The 18030-nt window shown below is 37.5% G+C and overlaps 2 protein-coding genes across 3 annotated transcripts in view; both read right to left on the minus strand.

Annotated features, from left to right (window-relative positions):
* The window catches only part of LOC307151329 (uncharacterized protein), a 30256-nt gene extending 18004 nt beyond the window's left edge, over window positions 1–12252 (minus strand). Inside the window, exon 1 of one of the 2 annotated variants that reach the window (XM_079859294.1) lies at window positions 12171–12252. The gene's annotated coding sequence lies outside the window, so the exon portion shown is untranslated. The remainder of the gene's footprint in view (window positions 1–12170) is intronic. The other variant, XM_079859295.1, reaches the window with a different exon arrangement.
* Window positions 12253–13740: 1488 nt separating this feature from the next.
* Window positions 13741–17797, minus strand: bpgm (2,3-bisphosphoglycerate mutase). Its single transcript, XM_079860031.1, has 3 exons — window positions 17702–17797; window positions 16049–16671; window positions 13741–15415 (listed from the first exon to the last, which is right to left on the minus strand). The coding sequence occupies exons 2-3, from the start codon at window positions 16647–16649 to the stop codon at window positions 15237–15239; spliced, it is 780 nt and encodes a 259-aa protein (XP_079716157.1). The 5' UTR covers window positions 16650–16671; window positions 17702–17797; the 3' UTR covers window positions 13741–15236.
* Window positions 17798–18030: the final 233 nt, after the last annotated feature.

An 18030-nucleotide genomic window follows, 5' to 3' on the forward strand; every position in this document is an offset into this window, starting at 1 on the left:
CCAGTTTCTTGATCCAGTTTCCCTGGAACAACTACCAGGAAAGGCAAACTTTGCCACAAATTGAAATTTGCCACTAATCTTTTTTACTAATGGAAAAATATATAAAAAATTAGTATCTTCCACTTTCTATTTTCTCACCTTTCTCCATACAATAAACATATCATTTATATATATATAAATATATATACATTTTTGCACTTTATTTTACAGTAATGTGCACTTTCATGTTCTTACTGAAGAAAGTACTTGGTAATATAAGGTAATTACATGGGTTAAGGTTAGGTTTAGGGCTAGGTTCAGGGTTAGTACTTATTACCCATTGCAATTACTATAAAAAGTGCATGGTATGTACATGCAGAACAGGACTAAAATAAAGTGCTACCACATTTTTCATTCAAATAAATCATGCTTTTGTGTTTTCTGATTGTACATTTTATATTATAATATCTTTGCATCGGTGTGGGAACAATTAGGTTGGTGGTGTGACAAAGCCTGTTCTGTGTTCTTCTCTCCACATCACATGTGTGGAGTGCTGGGCTAGACAGCAGGCTAGAGGTGAGTGGACTTGTTGGACGGCTGCTTCCACCAGAGCTGCAGGCGTGTTTGGTTTGGCTTTCCTCCAGAGGCAGAGGAACAAGGCTCTTGCACCAGTCCAAAGAGTCTCCATATGTGCATAAACTGAAAAAGTCCTATAATAGTGACCTCATGTGAAGGCTTTCTGGGTGATAGACGCAGACGGCTTTCCTGAACCCTCTTAACCTCTGCCTACAACCCGTCACATCTGTCAACAGAAGGCTGATGTGCTTTGACCACGGGTTGATGCATTGCACTTACGCATAGGACAATATGTATGCAATTTCCTACATTTGCATTGGGCTTTTTGAGTAACATGGTGTGAGAAAGTTTTGGTGACCCCAGTGGCAAATTAGCGAATTGATCGAATTTCAATTGAACACTTTTCACTGCATTCATCAAATGCAACCAAAATGCAGTTTTGATGCAAATTAAATTTGTGCAAATGTCTAGTAAAGGAACCAGTGGACAAGAAGTGGTCCATATAAACCTTGGTAGAAAAGGTAATTGAATTGTTAAAAATTAAGCAGTACAATTTTTGAACGAGTTTGCAGAAATTTAAGTCTCTGTAATCTTTCATTAAGAAAATATTTAATTAAGTAGGGCTAATTTAAGAATTTAAATGACCAGCATAACAATGGCATAACAAATGTTATATTAATGTACTAATATACTGTATATGATATATATGATTCTGAAATGACACAAATCTGAAAAATGTAAAAATATATATATGAATAATTTAAATGCATTAGTGTTAAATTAATATTATATAATATCATATTCTAAAGCTACTTTATTTGCACTGTTTATTTATCAGTTTTAATGGATTTTTTTTTTAAAAACTCAATCGTCATCAGAATAATATTTTTTGTAATATATTTTTTAAAAAAAAATTCTGTATGTTAGAACAAAACTTTTACCAATTCAAAATAGCTGATATATAGGTTAATTAAAGCAGAAGGAATTTTGTTAGACCTAATTTCCACTTTCTGTTCATCTTAAAGGGGGTTTCAATAAAACATGGCTGATTATGCAGTAGAAAGGTGAACAAATTGAAATGGGTGATACCTGACTAGAGTAAACAGAGGAAAGAGGCTGTTGTCTTCCCTTTTGCAAAATAGTTTGGAAAACACCCATAATGCACTGGGCTTGTTGCTGTCCAAGGCTACTCCCACCAGTCTGCTATAGAGCTGGTAAGTCCCACCCATCCGTAAAACCCCACTGGACCTCTAGGTTGAAAAATCGTCAATGCAAGTGAATGTGAGAAAATAATAATTTTCTGGTCCCGTTTGAATTGTGCCATGAATGTGAACATACAGTATGTTGTCTGTGAATTTTTTATATAATTTCTCATGTTACGAGTTTGACAGTATATTGTATGATTCTTTGGCTAGCAGTTGTGGAAAAGACATAGCGAGAAAGACTACATGTCGCCTATGTGACGTCACCCCATAACACATTTTCCCTCCACTTGTCAAATCACGGTGCTAATGCTGCGATAATCTATGGAGACAGATCGAGATGCCTGTGTGTTTTGTACCCAAATGTCACCATTCAAACCAAATGGGCTGTTCTTTCTTCAGATTCCCGTCGAAAGCAGCGAAGAGTTGTAGTCCACAAAGTGCTCTCACACAAAGTCTAACCGTATCAAACTTCTACCCGCTAAATTGTAGCATTCTTCACACAAAAAATTATATTAAAAATTCACAGACAACATATGTTCACATTCATGGCAAAATTCAAACGGGACCAGAAAATAATTATTTTCTCACATTCACTTGCATTGACGATTTTTCAACCTAGAGGTCCAGTGGGGTTAGCGGAAGGGGCGGGGGGACTTACCAGCTCTATAGAGACGCTTACCAGTCAAATCCTGCCTTGCTTTAGTAGGAAGTACTTCTTAGCAAACTTTTAGTATAGTGTCAACTTTGTTCCTGGAGTAAATGTGAGTGATTTAGAGTGAAATACTTTCGGTTTCCAGTGAAGCATCCAGCATGTTGTAGGTAGTGGCTAAAGGCTGCAAAGTTGCGACGGAAATTCTGAAAAACCTCTGTGTTCGTAGTGAACATTTCCAACGGGATGACAACAAACACTGTGTTTTATGCCAAACGGAGGGGAAAAACTGAAAGAAACTGCCGTTCTGTCATAGTGTTCCATTTTTACCATAATGCTTTTTAAAGAGTAGACAAAGTGCGATACAATTTTCAGTGATAAACCTACCCCTACATTAACTTGTCATCCAGTGGATTTTTGCTGACAAATAAACATGAATTCCTCAGCTTGTCTGAAGTTTAAAATCATTGGTTACCCGTAAGCCAATCACATAATGTTTGGTTATGACGTGTGTTATGCGCAGGCTCAGCCGCATCTAACTTCCACTGTAAACACATGTATGATGCGAAAACAAAACCATCGAGCGAAATACCGGAGTGAACATGGCTGTGAACGACTTTTGCAGATTATGTCAAGTAAATCTACGCATCCACGGTACAATCAGCGTCTACGTCACGGCTCTCAGCCCGCCCTCTGTTCGTTGATTGGCCGGCTGTTTTGAGGCCAGAGGAAAACGGGAAGAAAGGTCGCTATCTCAGACTGAGTACAGAAGCAAAATGAAATTGAGCGGAAGTACGAAGTCTGACGTAGTCAGTCTATTAACGTACATGTACTACCGACATTGTAACAATATAAAGCAGGTTGAAAATGACAAAGCTACACTTTAACTCTTGCTCATACTTACAGAAATTACAGAACGCTTTTGGGTATAGTGGGCATGTTACACATTTCCCAGACTCCCTTTCAATGTCTAGTCTTCCTTCCACAAAGTATCGTAGGGTCCACAAATCATTTCCACATGACAGAGACGGAGAACATATTCTAATTTACACATCTGTGACTGATTCCAGGTCCTGGGCAATTTGCCCTCTTCATGGTTTTCATTCTTTAGCCAGAGTGTGTTTGAATGCACTATAGACTCTACTATGACCAGCATAATGCTTTTGCTCTAAAGCGCAAACAGATGAAAAACATCTTTTTTTACAGTACAGTTAGACGATGATGTCCAAATGCATTAAAAAGATGTATATACCGTATCTTAAGCCCGTAATGGAAGCCTGTGTGTCAGGAAGTCAGAGCAACCACCCAGGTAAGACTGGGTGAAGCCGTTTACAATGACATAAAGAGCTGTCTTGTAGGTTTTCTATAAAGCTTTATTATGTGCGGACAGGACAAATGTGTGGAGCCAGAATACACATCAGGGTGGGATCTATACGTCCTAGCCAAAACCAACAAGAGCTGTGCAAGATGCTGAAATGATTTTCTAGTCACTGTTTAGAGTACCTGCTTTCCACTTGATTTATTCACTTATTCAGACCTGTAGCTACAGAGCATGAGAAATGATTATTACATTAGGAAGTACCTGTGCTATAGTTTAATCTCTGTAACATCACTCTGGGGTCTCTTTCTTCTCATATAATAAAATAATTAAAATTTAACATCTTTATTAACCAATCTTTTTTTTTTAAGTAGACTTAATAAGTAGGATAATGCAGGCGTTTTTAAACTTTTTGATACCATTTGCTGTACAATAATATAAAGCCTATAGCTTCTGTTGGTGTAAAGTCTTGAATCATTTCCCACTCGCTCTTCGTGTCGGCGCACACACTAAAGTTAAACAATAAACCAGATTAATAGATCATTTGCTCATCTACAGCATGTTTGGACAACTTCTGAGGACAAGATGAAAGATTTAATTTATGTCTGTCATTCTATTCCACACTATCAAAGGAGGCTGTGAGATGTTATGTTTTTCTTAAACCCGTCTTTTTGATGTGTAATTAGCATTAGTGCTGGCAATTACACGAAAACCTCAAATCACATCAAGAACAACTCGCCCATAGCAGTAGAAGCAGCTGTACACTGGCAGTGAATCAAGCCCTCTCCATTCACTCCTCTACTTTCGTCACACCAATCTCCAGATGCACAAATCGGGGGAACCCCAAACAGAGGTGTGCTGAATCAGTGGCTAGGATCGTAAAAGTCAGACCTGATAAATATGTGAAGGCTTTTGTACCATGACGTGTAACAGGATGGAGTTGCTGCTCACTTTGAGGCATTGCTTAACCAAAAATGGCTAAAGATGCTCCCCCTGCAAGACTATCTATAAATAACTAGTGTATATCACATCCAGCCCAAATACATGCTTGTCTTTTATTGCTTTTTGAGAGGGTTTGTATACAGTGGTTTATGTTTTGTGCATTAGCAAGCATAACTAAAAAAGAATATGACACTCTGTTGCAGCTTGTTAACCATATCATTGCTAGCAATGTAAGCTTTTATTCCCCAAATAATATATCAAGCAAACTCCTGGAGCAGTCAAGACACTTAAACTCATGCATGATTGCTAATATCATAACAGAAAAAGTTGAGAAATACATGCCTGCATCATGACATCCTTTAATGAACAGAAGCAGCAAAAACACACGAATAACAGTGATTAGTCATAACTCTTGATGTTTTGAATAGGTCACAGGCAGTAGGTTTGCCCTCTGTCACCCTTCTGCCTTTGTGTGATGCCTCTCATTTCTGTACACCAGCTGTTAAACATTGAAAATTTGGGGAATGGCATTACTTAGTGCCCCCCTGAGGCACTGGAGCACAAATTGTCCTCAGAGTCCTAAACTGTAGGGTCTCGATCATCTAAATGAGTCATTCTCTCTCTCTCTCTCTCTCTCTCTCTCTCTCTCTCTCTCGCTCTCTCTGGCTTGCCCATTTCCTCCTGAATTAAGGGTAGCTCCACCTGTGTCCCTTGTAGAACAGAAAACCTTCTGTTTCAGAATAACCCCATCATATATCTTCGACTAGTTCTGTGCCAAGGGCTACAACCTTTTAGCCACTAGAAATAGTCATAGATGTTATATATTTCATATCATACATTTCTATAATTACCAGCATAACAAGAAAGTTATAAGTCATATTATATATACATACAAACTTTACATTTAATATTATAAGATATTAATGTCACGTGTAATCAGTTCTGGTTTTGTTTTCTCTGTGTTCTGTTCCCAGTTTGCCTGATTTTCTAGTTAGTTTCCTTGGTTCTTAATTAGTTAACACCTGTTCTGTTTCAGTCAGTCATCCCCTGTGTATTTAAGCCCTGTGTATTTTTCCATTGTCCGGTCTCATCTATGTTAGTAGATGTGTTACGTCATTCTCTAGAGATCTCCTGTGTTTTAGTTGGTGGATTATAAAGACTATTGTTTCTCTACTCCTTCGTTGTGTGTTCTCAATACAACTACCGCCTGACAGAGGACCAGACCTATAAAGAATGGACTTACTGCCAGTCCAACTGCTCTGTATGTACCAGGAGCATCAGTCCCTCGAGATCCACACCTGAAAATGTTGTGCTGTTGTGCTTAACAAACTTCCCGGACCGTTCCTTGAGCACATTCTACGTCACACGTTTAAACGCGAAAACGAAAGCATGCCTACCAGGTGTGGGTCCTTGGGGGAATTTTGCAGAGTTTGTGCTTGAAAACAATAGACCGGCAAACACCATCTGCTCAGCGGAGATCATTTCCTGCCCCACTCTGAACCCAGAGCCCAGCCAGCAATCACCCTGCAGCACGGATATGACACCAGAGCCCACCGCAGACGGAGGGCTTGAGCCTGCCGTGATGCATGAGCCAGAGCCAGACAAGAGGACTAAGCCAGCCAGCCTGAGCCCTACTGTGAGTCTGACCAGGTGTGTAAGCCGGCAACATCAACTCTGTGGGATTGCTAGAGGAGGATGCTTACTAGGGCTGGGCAAAAAAATCGATTTTTCAATTAATCGTTTTTTAAAATGTGGTCGATTCAAAATCGATTCTCAAACGCCATGAATCGATTTTTTTCCATATTTATTTATCTATTATCCAAAATCCAGTATTAGTTTTCCCCCACTGTTCATAGGCTTGCAAACTCCATTTTATAGCTAATGCTGTGAGATTTTATGTTAGTTTTATCTAAATCATAAAATAACCTCAACTAGTGCTGCACGTTTAATCATATCGCAATCGCGTTGTCAAGCCTAAGCAGCTATGACGCAAAAAAATGCTGCGATTTTTTTAAATAAACAAATTTGGGTTGTTAACGCAATTCAGCATCTGTTAATTTTTGTCATTCTTTGGCTAGTGTTACATAATTCCTCTCTTATTCATGCAAATGTTTTTAAACCATTCATTCGCGATAAGACAAAAAAGAGCTCGCTGCCTGTGAATGTCGTGACTGTGACACACAGAAAGACTGGCGCTAATATCGTGCGTGCGCACAAGACAGCCCAGAATACAGTTCTCTTTCGCGCTTGAACGAACAATAACACACAATTATGCCAAAATGTCTTTTTGTCGAGTATCTTCATAACATAAGAGCAATCTTATGATGAACGTGAAGAGTTGTGACTCGTGAGAGAATGAGGCGCGTGTGAGATCCGCGTCTCTGTCAACAGCGGCTGGCCTTAAAGGGACAGGACACAGTAGCCACTAATTATCTCTGTCGTTAAAGTTAATCAAAGAACAAAAGGAACAGAGAAAAACACTCACTGCTCTTGACTAAATAACTTTTGTAACTTTAATAAGGATTAGTGTATATATAATTAATAATTAATGCAGCGCAGACTGTTTGATAACTTTATTACATTTCTATTTATGTCCTCCCTGTTAGACAGGAAGGGCACAGGTAAATATGATTCTGTTTTAATGTACACAAGTGTACCTAAAATAAAAAGAGTTTAATATACAGGTTTGTAGCTCTTAATTTCTTTGTATTAATTAACCACTTGTAAACTTATGTTCACTTTTTTTTATATAAATATAGGATTTGTATTAAATATATATTCACTGAGTCGAAATCGAAATTAGAATCGAAATCGAATCGAGAATCGAAATCGAAAATCGAATCGAGAATCGAAATCGAATCGAATTGAGAGCTTGCGAATCGAAATCGAATCGATTTGTAACATCTGAATCGATACCCAGCCCTAATGCTTACCCTAATCTCCCGTCCCTGCTGGTCCCGTCCAGCACAAAGTCTCCTGTGTTTCCACTGGTTCTGTCCAGTTCAGAGTCTCTTGCGACCCTGCTGGTTCCATCCAGCCCAATGTCTCCAGAGTTCCCACCCAGCCTCCCTCTCCCGCCTCCTCTTCCAATGTCAGACAGTCATTTAGTCCGGCCTCTGCTGGTTCCCTTCAGCCCCTCGGCTTCTCAATAACGCCACTCTGTTGAGTGGATTTGCCTCGAGTCTTCTAGCATCGCCCAGGCAAGTGGATACTCTGGCTCTGCCTCCAGCCGCTGATCCCATCACTCCACCTCAGCCTGTCGACCTCTCAGCTCTGCCATGGCTCCACCCTCCCTCGGCTCCACCTGAGACCATCGTCCCTGCAGCTCCACCGGGCTTCCTCGTCCCTCCAGCTTCGCCTTAGTCCTCAGGCACTCTGGCTCCACCTCGGACACTTGTCACTGCGCCTCAGCCTCCTGGACCATCGTTGTTGCCCGGTCCCATCTGCTCTCCGTCTGCATCTGGGGCTCCACTTCCATAGGCCACGTCTCCGTCAGTTGTCCCCCTGGTGTCGTTAGCAAAGTCTCCACCTGTCCTGGCTGTCCTCTGGGTTCCTGCATCACCACTTCTGTTCCTGGATCCTTCCTGGCTCCTTCCACCATCATTACCACCTTGGTTTCTCCCACCGTCATTCTCCTCGTTTCGCATTCACATGCCCCATATCCTCTTCCAGACGCACCTTCCGGGAGGGGGGTGTAATGTCACGTGCATTCTGTTTTGGTTTTGTTTCTTTACTGTATGTCCTGTTCCTGGTTTGCCTGCCTGATTTGCTAGTTAGTTTCCTTGGTTCTTAATTGGTTAACACCTGTTCTGTTTCAGTCAATCATCCCTTGTGTATCTCAGTTCCCTGTGTTCCTTTGTCAGGTCTCATCTGTGTTGGTAGTTGTGTTGTGCTATTCTCTAGTGATCTCCTGTGTTTTAGTTTTTTTTACGTTTAGGAGTTGTCTTGTGATGTCAGGATGAGTTTGCCCAAGTTTTAGCTATTTATACTTACATTCTTACTTTTTATCTGTTTGCAGTTGCTCATTTTTACAGTGCAAAACAGGACGACCAACTAAATGCCAATGATTTTGAAAAGGAAAGCTCAACAAGCACATTTGACTGTCATGTGCACATGCTTGCAGCCATATGGTGAAGTGAAGTTTTGAACCATTGCGTTACTAATCTTTCAAAATATTGCATTTGGGCTCTCAAAGTTTCTTCCCTTAAACTCTGACTTGCATGCAAAGAGGAACCATTTGCAGACTTCTGTCTATTTAATGCATTCCAGCAGACCCCCTCAAGCTGCGTGAGTCAAATAAGAATGTTTTTGATTATAATCAGATCTGTGCTTCCTACTCTCAAAATTTAAGATTTATTCATTTGAATTTCATATACAATTTCCTTTTCCATTTGGATTACATAAAAAAACGAATAAACTTAATGTGATGCATATTTGTCAGTCATGCATAAATGAAACAGGTAAAATTTCTGCACTTAAAAAATTATAGCATGGTTTATTATTAACTATTTGCATCTATTTATTTTATTGATGATAAATATGTAAACCTGGTTATTGTGTGTTTAAATACATTCAGTTTATTAGTACTATTACAGAAATCCTACCTGTTTAATTTATCCATGGCTGTTATTTATCACATTAAGTTTATTAGTTCATTTATGTTAAAACTGTGAACCAAATGGTTGGAAATTTACAATTTAAAATATGTCTTCTTAAATATGTAAATCTTAAATTTAGACATAAATATTTTTGAGTGCACAAATGATCACAAACAGTCATTTCCAGCATGCCATATTGAAGTAAATATTAAAGCAGCTTAAACGTTTCAATGCGCTATTGGACAGGTGGCCGACTATGACCAAGAATGGTCTTTATTTAGCAAAACAACCCAAAAAAGGTAAGAATGATCCCACTTTTAACTATGTAAAAAATTTACCAAGTAAAATCCTCAGTGTACAAATTATTCTTGTGAGTGCAAAGGATTTGGACTACAGCACACTGAGATGCTCGGAAAGGAACCTCAATTGCAGTTTAACACATTCCAAATTTCTTGGGCAACAAGACATTGATCATGGCCAGACAGATCCACATGTGTCGGAAAGGAGATGGTCTCATGCCTAGTGGCTTATACCATGTAAGGAAAAGACCTGACTTGGCACACGCGCGCTCCAGCGTCAAAGCTTTTCCACAGCTTGACGCCTGGATAACGTATGATAAACAGTATGTTGCGATGGAACACATTCAAGAAGTAAACCTCAAAACGGAATTCGGGATATCGGCCTTGCGCACAAAACAGCTGCAAACTTCCCCATACATATTTTTGATGGACCTACCCTAAGAAAGTTCAGCTTCGTTTTACTCTGACCTCACACCTTGGGAATGTTAGATGTGCCAACTGTCCATCATCTTTGGTTAAGTGGTACACTCCAGTTCCAATATATATAATTCCATCCCAAAGTGTTTGCTGCATAATTCAAGGCAGCACTATGGAAAATGTGTCTTCAAATTACCTGCTTTTCAACATCTGGCAGCAATGAACTATGTATTAAATGAGCAGTCTAAGGAATTGTGTCTTGTTATATATTAAACTACGAATGGTTCTAAAAGTCCAAATCCTGCTTCTAGCACAACTGAAATAACTATAGATTACTTTGAGTGCATAGTCTGGTCCATGTCCAATTCACTCACACATGTCAGGATTAAGCTGACAGGAGGTTTCAACAGAAAATGTAATGGGTGATTGTGATTTTTAAATATCCTTTTTTAGTTTTGAATATTCATACTGGAATTTCTGCCAATCAAAGCAACCAGTTTGAATATCAATGTCTCTTTCCATGTTGTTGGATGATTCCTTTGAGCACAATGATTCTACCTGATCCTTAATGGGCCCCTGCTGACCCAGCATCCCTTGCTCTCTGATTTCCCCCCTGAGGCTGGGCACTGAGGGCCAGCAGCATTCCCAAGCTTGATCCCATCCCACTCCGGAAACATAGGGCAGTACTCCTAACATCCTGCCCGCAGCCTGTGCCAAGGCCCTGTTATCGCTGTGTGCTGAATTGCCTCCAGATTCTGTTCAGCTGCGCAAAACACACACACTGCCGCTGTGCATTCCATACACTGATTCATCTGTCACCAGATCTGCACTCTGGGATATAATACTGAGACATTCTCCAAAAAAAAAAAAAAAAAAAAAAAAAAAAAAATGCCTGTAATGGTTTATTTACTCAATCTTAAACTGTAAGCCTGCCAGTTAAGTCGCATGACATGCATTTACCATGAAATATTTTTTGGTCAATTTTTTGGTTTTTTTATTATGTATATTAAATAAATTATTGTAAATAATAATAATAATTATTATTTTATTATTAATACAAAAAATAGGAGAAATACTTTTGGGCTATATTATTATTTTTTTTAGATGAAATGTATTTATGGCCATTATTATTTTTATGTATTAATTTAATATTTTAGAATAAATATTTTTATTATTATTAAAATGTAATTAAATTAATATTATTAAAATAATTGTTTAAATATAAAAAAATAAAATATGAAAATATATATAAATATATATTTTTGTATGTTACCTTTTATATTTTTGGTGTTTTTCTTTTTTTTTTTTACAAAAATAAAAACCTATAGGCTGCTTAATGGCAGGTTCAGTTGTGACAACTTACCCCATACAGCGTAAGAACATGCCTCACTATTGGTCAGTGTCTGAACAGTATCTATTTTCCTGGAAAATAACATAAAATAATAATAATTATTATTATCAGTATATCATTATTAATAAAATGAAATATTTCTTTGCTAAAATTATTATTATTGTAATTATTTCTTTTTTTTTTTTTTTTTTTTAGAATAATGTTTTTGCTCAAATTATTATTATTATTATTTAAATGTATCCCTCGCTATTGGTCAAAGTGTAAATAGCATCTATTTTCCTGGGAAATAACAGTGAAAATGTTCAAGTGCTAAAAGAGTAAAGAATGTTCAAGAGTAAAGAATGTGATAACTAGCCCCGGTCTCCCCTCTATACAATGAGCAGAAACGATTTTAAAGTAGTGTGATGCAGGTGTACTAAGAAAGCTGGCCGTTAAATGCAACACACACACACACACACACACACACACACACACATAAAAAAAAAAAAAAACCTCATTAGAAAGATCCAAAGGCTGGATGAGTTCATGCTAAAAACAACTAGTAGTTAGTGAATTTGTGGGAGACCCTCCAATTAACTTGGACTGTAATTTAAAAGCAAAGGGAATCTACAGATGTTCTTGACAAGGGAGCAAGTGACAGGGGAAAACAGAACATTTTTCATACAATTCATTTGTCTTGCAAAGACAACAAATTTTACTTCCAGTAAATTATGTTGCCATTAGAAGCATGTTTTTATACATTAAAAGCATGATTATAAATGAAAGCATGTCCATTTTAATTAAAAAAAAAAACATTTTAAAAGGCTAAAATGAAGCACTTTGCTTCTAACCCCTACCTGTAATGGACTGGAGCAGGTTTCAGTGCGCTTTCCAATTTTGTCTTCAAGTGTGATCGTGCTGCTGAAAGGGCACTGAAGGAATTACATGAGTCGTGACTCCACATTTTATAAAATGTGCAGCATTTCAGACTCCGCCTCTGCTGAGCTTCATCACTTCAAAGCATTAGTAGCAGTTTTCCTGCGTTTTCCTCCATCCATAAGTATCCTAATAGATCAGTGTCATATATCACACTTTTATAGCCCCCAACACAATTTGCTGCATCTTAGTTAAAAAAATAAAATAAAAAAAGAATTTGCATTTAACTAACAAAATTAGTAAAAAAAAAAAAAACTATATGAAAACAAAACAACAAAGCATGAAAAATTACACATACAATAAAATTACAACTCACAATGTTTAAAACTGCTTCATGGAGTTTTGTGTACTGATTTTTTTTTTTTTTTCGGAAAGACATTTCGTTTGCCGCTGAACAATCGGTATGTTGTGCAACCCATTAAATGCACTGTACTTCTATCCCTCACAGCCTTGTTTCTATTCCCATCAAAAAAAAAATATGGCACTACCCCCTGACTAAGGTCTATGCTTTATGTAAATGTGCTTGGTGTGAACGTCATACTGTTACCTGCCTGCTTGACCATCTAGCCTATTAGTTTGCAACCACATCATGAATAAATAGTTCTGAGCTCAACCAGGACAGTGGCATTAGCATTAGCAGCCCATGCTAAAGTCCTAACCATAACCATTTTAAGAGAAACAGATCTCAGACTGGCAGTGAAGACGAGGCTACGTTGTGTCCAGGACTCTCTAGGCTTCAGCCAAACAGAACAGTTCTCAAATGAGATCCTTGGCAGAGCTTCTACAGTCAGATTCCTGTGATGCTTTTTGTGCTGTTTCGAGACTTAAGTAAGGACCGTCAAATCCATGTTTCAATCCATGACAAATGTTTTCTTATGAGGAGTTTATATCACGTGTAATCAGAAACTGGCTGTCCGGTCACGTCTTCATAGCACAGCAAATAAACTCAATGAAAATCACATTACTTTTTAATAAGCATGGAAGAAGATGGATGTGGCATGTTTTCCCATGAGCATATAACATGTTCAAATGTATAAAGAGGACGTTAAAGACCATGAAGAGGATATGTTTTAGTGCGTCTCTTCGAACATTCCAGCGCAACAAGACAAATGTGAGCTATTAGGTTTAATGAATATGTACTTTGCCAAGTGCTACATCCTATTGAATAACCAAAATCAGTTTCCTTATGTCATTAGTGCTTTCTATAATAATAAACTTACCATCCACTGCTTTTATATTAAGATCAACATCTACTGGAGAAATGTCTCCTCAGAAAACACTGTAGCAATGCAGCACCTCCTCCTGGTTAACTCAGGTGTTTTCTTCTTTTTCACACACACACACACACACACACACACACACACACACCATTCAATACACATTAACCATCTCTTTATTAACCGTCATCTTTATTTTATATATTATTCTTTCAGGAAAATGTATCAGGGATGTGCTAAACCCAACAGACCAGTGTTTCTGGGTGGTGAAACAGAAAGTGAAACTACATAAGATGTGCCACGGTTAAATAATAATAATATAGTCGGACAAGATAGAACGTGTAGACATGTAACAGTGAAAGACACTATGGATATTATAACAAAAACAACACACATATAACATTTCTTTACTTATACAGTACAGTGTTGAGCAACATTAAATACACAAAAACAAAACAGAGGTATTACAGTGCACAGACTTACTAAACCACAACTACGTCTTTAGTTTTACTCGCCAGGTTTTCTTTGTATTTGAGTTGCTTAATGTCGGATGAGATTAAGAAAGAGTTAGCGTTGGCTGCATTTGGCATTGCATGATAAAACTGAATATAAGTTAATCTTTACACATATTATCTTTAAATATATTTATGGTAATAAATACATTAGACAAAAACAAAATGACCTTTTTAAATAATTCCGTCCAAAATATGTTACCTGTAGTATATAACACACATATTTTTAATTATTTAAAATTATCCTTCAGGCATCCAATTGAGTCTCTATTTTATATATATATATATAAATATTAAGCTTAATGAAACTGATTTGTGGATTATGAATACGAATCCAATAACATTACGTTTAATCTGTGACTTGGAAGTCCAGACAGTGAAGTGAATAATTTGTGCTTGTTTATATTTTATTCAGCAATGAGACATTAAATTGATCAAAAGTGACATTAAATATTATAATGTTAAAAAATATTTCTATTTCAAGTAAATGTTGTTCTTTTCTAACTTTATATTTATCAATCCTGTGTCACAATTTCCACAAAAATATTAAGCAGCACAACTGTTTTCAGCATTGATGAGAATAAGACGTTTCTTGAAAGGATAATTTGACACTAAAGACTGGAGTAATGATGCTGAAAATTCACATTATATTATAGTAAGCAGTTATTTTAACTTGTAATATTTCAGAATATTATTGATTTGACTGTATTTTTGATCAAATAAACGCAGCCTTGGTGAGCAGAAGAGAGTTCCCTCAAAAACATTAAAAACATTTTCTAACCAACCCCAAACTTTTGAATGGTAGTATATATATAGAGAGAATTTTAAATATAGAATTTGTTAAACATTTGTATTGACCTACAATAACAAATTCTATTAGAAAACAACTGATGGATGCTATTTTTACCCAAAGGAAGGCACTGGTTTTCTGTGGCCTAAAATCCAATAAAAATAACAGGTTCAAATACAAGAGTTATTAACAAAAAATAACACCACATTAAATTATCATTTAAAAAATAATGTTATATCAGCATCTACATCATTATTTGGTCTACAGACCTCCTGCTGTGACAAAATATATGCAGCAAGTCTGCATTTGGGATCAGTAACCATTGCCTGGATTCAAAATATTGACATGTAACTCTTAAAATACCACTCTAAACAGAAAGCCTACCTCGGACAGTGCTTCAGGACATACTGAGCGACTAATGATCTTGTTCCTATCTGAAGATTCTGACATTTTTCCTCAAGAAAACCATTATTTATTATCAGCATTAACCTTCCCTTGATCCTCCACCTTTTTGATGGCCGCCTGAATTTTGGCCTGGTCGCCCAGGAGCTGGCGTGGCTTGACCGGTCGAAGATTTTCATCCATCTCCAGTAAGACTGGAACTCCCGTGGGCAGCGTTACATTGACAATGTCTTTTTCTGATATATCTGTTGAAAAACACAGCAAAAGCATGTACATTAATTAGCATATTAAATTATTTTAGGTTTATGTTTTAATACCAACTTTATTGGTATTACTGTCCACTTTCTATGCTTTATTATTGATAACGTTAAACAAGCAAATGATAGAATATTAAATAAAAACAGGATTAAGAGCAATTTAGTTTTTTATAACTTGCATTTGATTGTTTTTTTATGTTTAGGATTAACTGAAGGCCTATATGGTACACTAATGTTCAAAAGTTTGAGGTCTGTAAGATTTTTTTTAATGTTTTTGAAAGAAGTATTTTTGTGGCTCACAAGGCTGCAAAAATTGTGAAATACTGCATTCTTGCAATTTAACGTTTTATTATTTGAATATATTTCAAAATGTAATTTATTCCTGTGATGCAAAGCTGAATTTTCAGCATAATTTTCAAAGGAAGATATTTTTAAGAATGTTTCATGTGTATTTGTTCATATAATGAACACCGGATGCCACTGACTTTCACTGTATGGACAAAATATCTTATTTTGTGTTCCACAGAAGAAATAACATTAGGGAACAACATGAAGGTAAGTGACAACAGAACTTTCTTTTTTTTTTAAAAAAGCACACTGAAAAAAATATATATTTTTCACCTTCCAAATGTTTCAGCAAAGCCCTGCAGCTGTTGCCATGTGCAGAGATGAGGACCGTCTGGCCACTCTTGATCACAGGTACAATGACATCATTCCAGTAAGGAAGAAGTCTGTCCAACACTTCCTTCAGACTTTCGGTTGTGGGCAGTTCCTCTTTCGGAACGTCACAGGTACTGTATCGGCGGTCATTGTAAATTTCAGCGTAATAGGGATGTGACTCATGAATGGGGGGCGGCGTGATATCATAGCTACGCCTCCACAGTTTAACCCGTTCCTCGCCGTGGTTCAACGCCATCTCAGCCCGATTGAGGCCGATCAGGGCACCGTAATGCCGTTCATTTAACCTCCAGGATTTGGTGACTGGGACCCACTCTTCTCCCATGGCCTCCAGCACCAACCAGGCTGTCTGGATGGAACGGCTCAGTAAGGAGGTAAAAACCTGGTCGAATTGATACCCCTGCTTTTTCAGGAGCCTGCCGCATTCTTGGGCTTCCACCACCCCGTTCTCGCTCAGTTTCTGGTCCACCCAGCTGCAGAAGCGGTTCTCCTTGTTCCAGGCCCCCTCCCCATGCCGGAGCAGGAAGAGTTTGTATTTGGACATCCAGAAAAGGCAGTATGGAAGCCTGAAAGAGATGCACATGCAGATATATACTCTATGACAAATATCTCAACTTCTTGATTATAAATGTCAAAAAATTGCTTTCAGGTTCTACGTCAGAACCCTGTCTCAGTATTGGCCGGCTCCTGCGTCAGCATCACACGCATGCGTCGTGGTGCTCACGTTAACAGAGTCAGAGACTGACACGGAAGAGAAGAAATGTTGAATAAAGTCATTATTTTTGTTTGTTTTTTGCACACAAGAAGTATTCTCGTCGCTTCATAAAATTAAGTTTGAACCACTGTAGTCACATGGACTATTATAAGAATGTCTTTACTACCTTTCTGGGCCTTGAAAGTGGTAATTGTGTTGCTGACTTAACCTCTCGGATTTCATCAAAAATATCTTCACTTGTGATCCGAAGATGAACGAAGGTTTTACGGGTTTGGAACAACATGAGGGTGAGTAAATAATGAACTAAACCCTTTAAGACATGGTTTTCTGTAAAGCTGCTTTTGAAAAAATCTGTCAAAAGCGCTATATAATTAAAATATGGGCATAATAGACTTATTTAGTACAGTATGTACATGCAATATAAAACATGATAATGAGTTCCAGTTAGTTGTAGAATGACATTTAACTTTAAATATAACAAACTTAAATATAGTCACCCTGCATCAATCTATCTGGAGAACGGAACTGAAAGGTTAAGGGTCATGAACTAAATGTCAATTCTAATTTAGTAAATGATCTAACCAGCTCTGACCAACTCTTATATTTAAACGCTAAATAGAAAAGAAATCCTTGCATTCGCAGGATAAAATGTAGAAGCATCTAAATAGCGAAGTAAAAAATGAAAAACAGTAGCGAATAGCGATCAAACTACTGTATGACAACACTATAACACAACTGAACTAGCCTGCTAGCATGTCATAATAATGAAATAGTATCGTGCACGCAAAAACGTACTTATCTGCTTAGATTAATCATAAATCTAAGTGAAGATGAAAGAAGCTGTGAGCATTGAAAATTACTATGAATTACTACATGCTCACCTTCAGATTAGAAACCGCCCAGCCCAGAGTAGCTGCAGCCCTGCAACAGGAACTATCAGCAACAGCATCAAAAAACAAACGTCAGGAAACCGTTTGATTGAATGACACTTCTTTTAGCCAATCAAATGCGTGATTCGCCACAAGTAGGCGTGTTTAAGCGGACAGTGGCGAATCGGAACTGCCGTTGTTTTGAGGTTGATAACGTCATATCCAAATAGAACCGTAGTTCAATTTAATAAAGGAGTAATTTGTATATGATTACAACCTTATTCACCTAATTTATCAGGTAGGCCCAGTTACTTTATTTCAAATGTGTTAGAAGTTCTTGA

Source organism: Squalius cephalus (assembly GCF_949319135.1).
Source record: "Squalius cephalus genome assembly, chromosome: 23".
NCBI classification, from domain to species: domain Eukaryota; kingdom Metazoa; phylum Chordata; class Actinopteri; order Cypriniformes; family Leuciscidae; genus Squalius; species Squalius cephalus.

Bases quoted from the DNA above. Each gene is read 5' to 3' on its own strand.
- bpgm (XM_079860031.1), bottom strand. From the start codon at position 16,649: ATGTCCAAATACAAACTCTTCCTGCTCCGGCATGGGGAGGGGGCCTGG. The intron at 15,416-16,048 runs GTGAAAAATATA...GTTTTTCAACAG, and splicing joins TTTGCTGAAACATTTGGAAG to ATATATCAGAAAAAGACATT.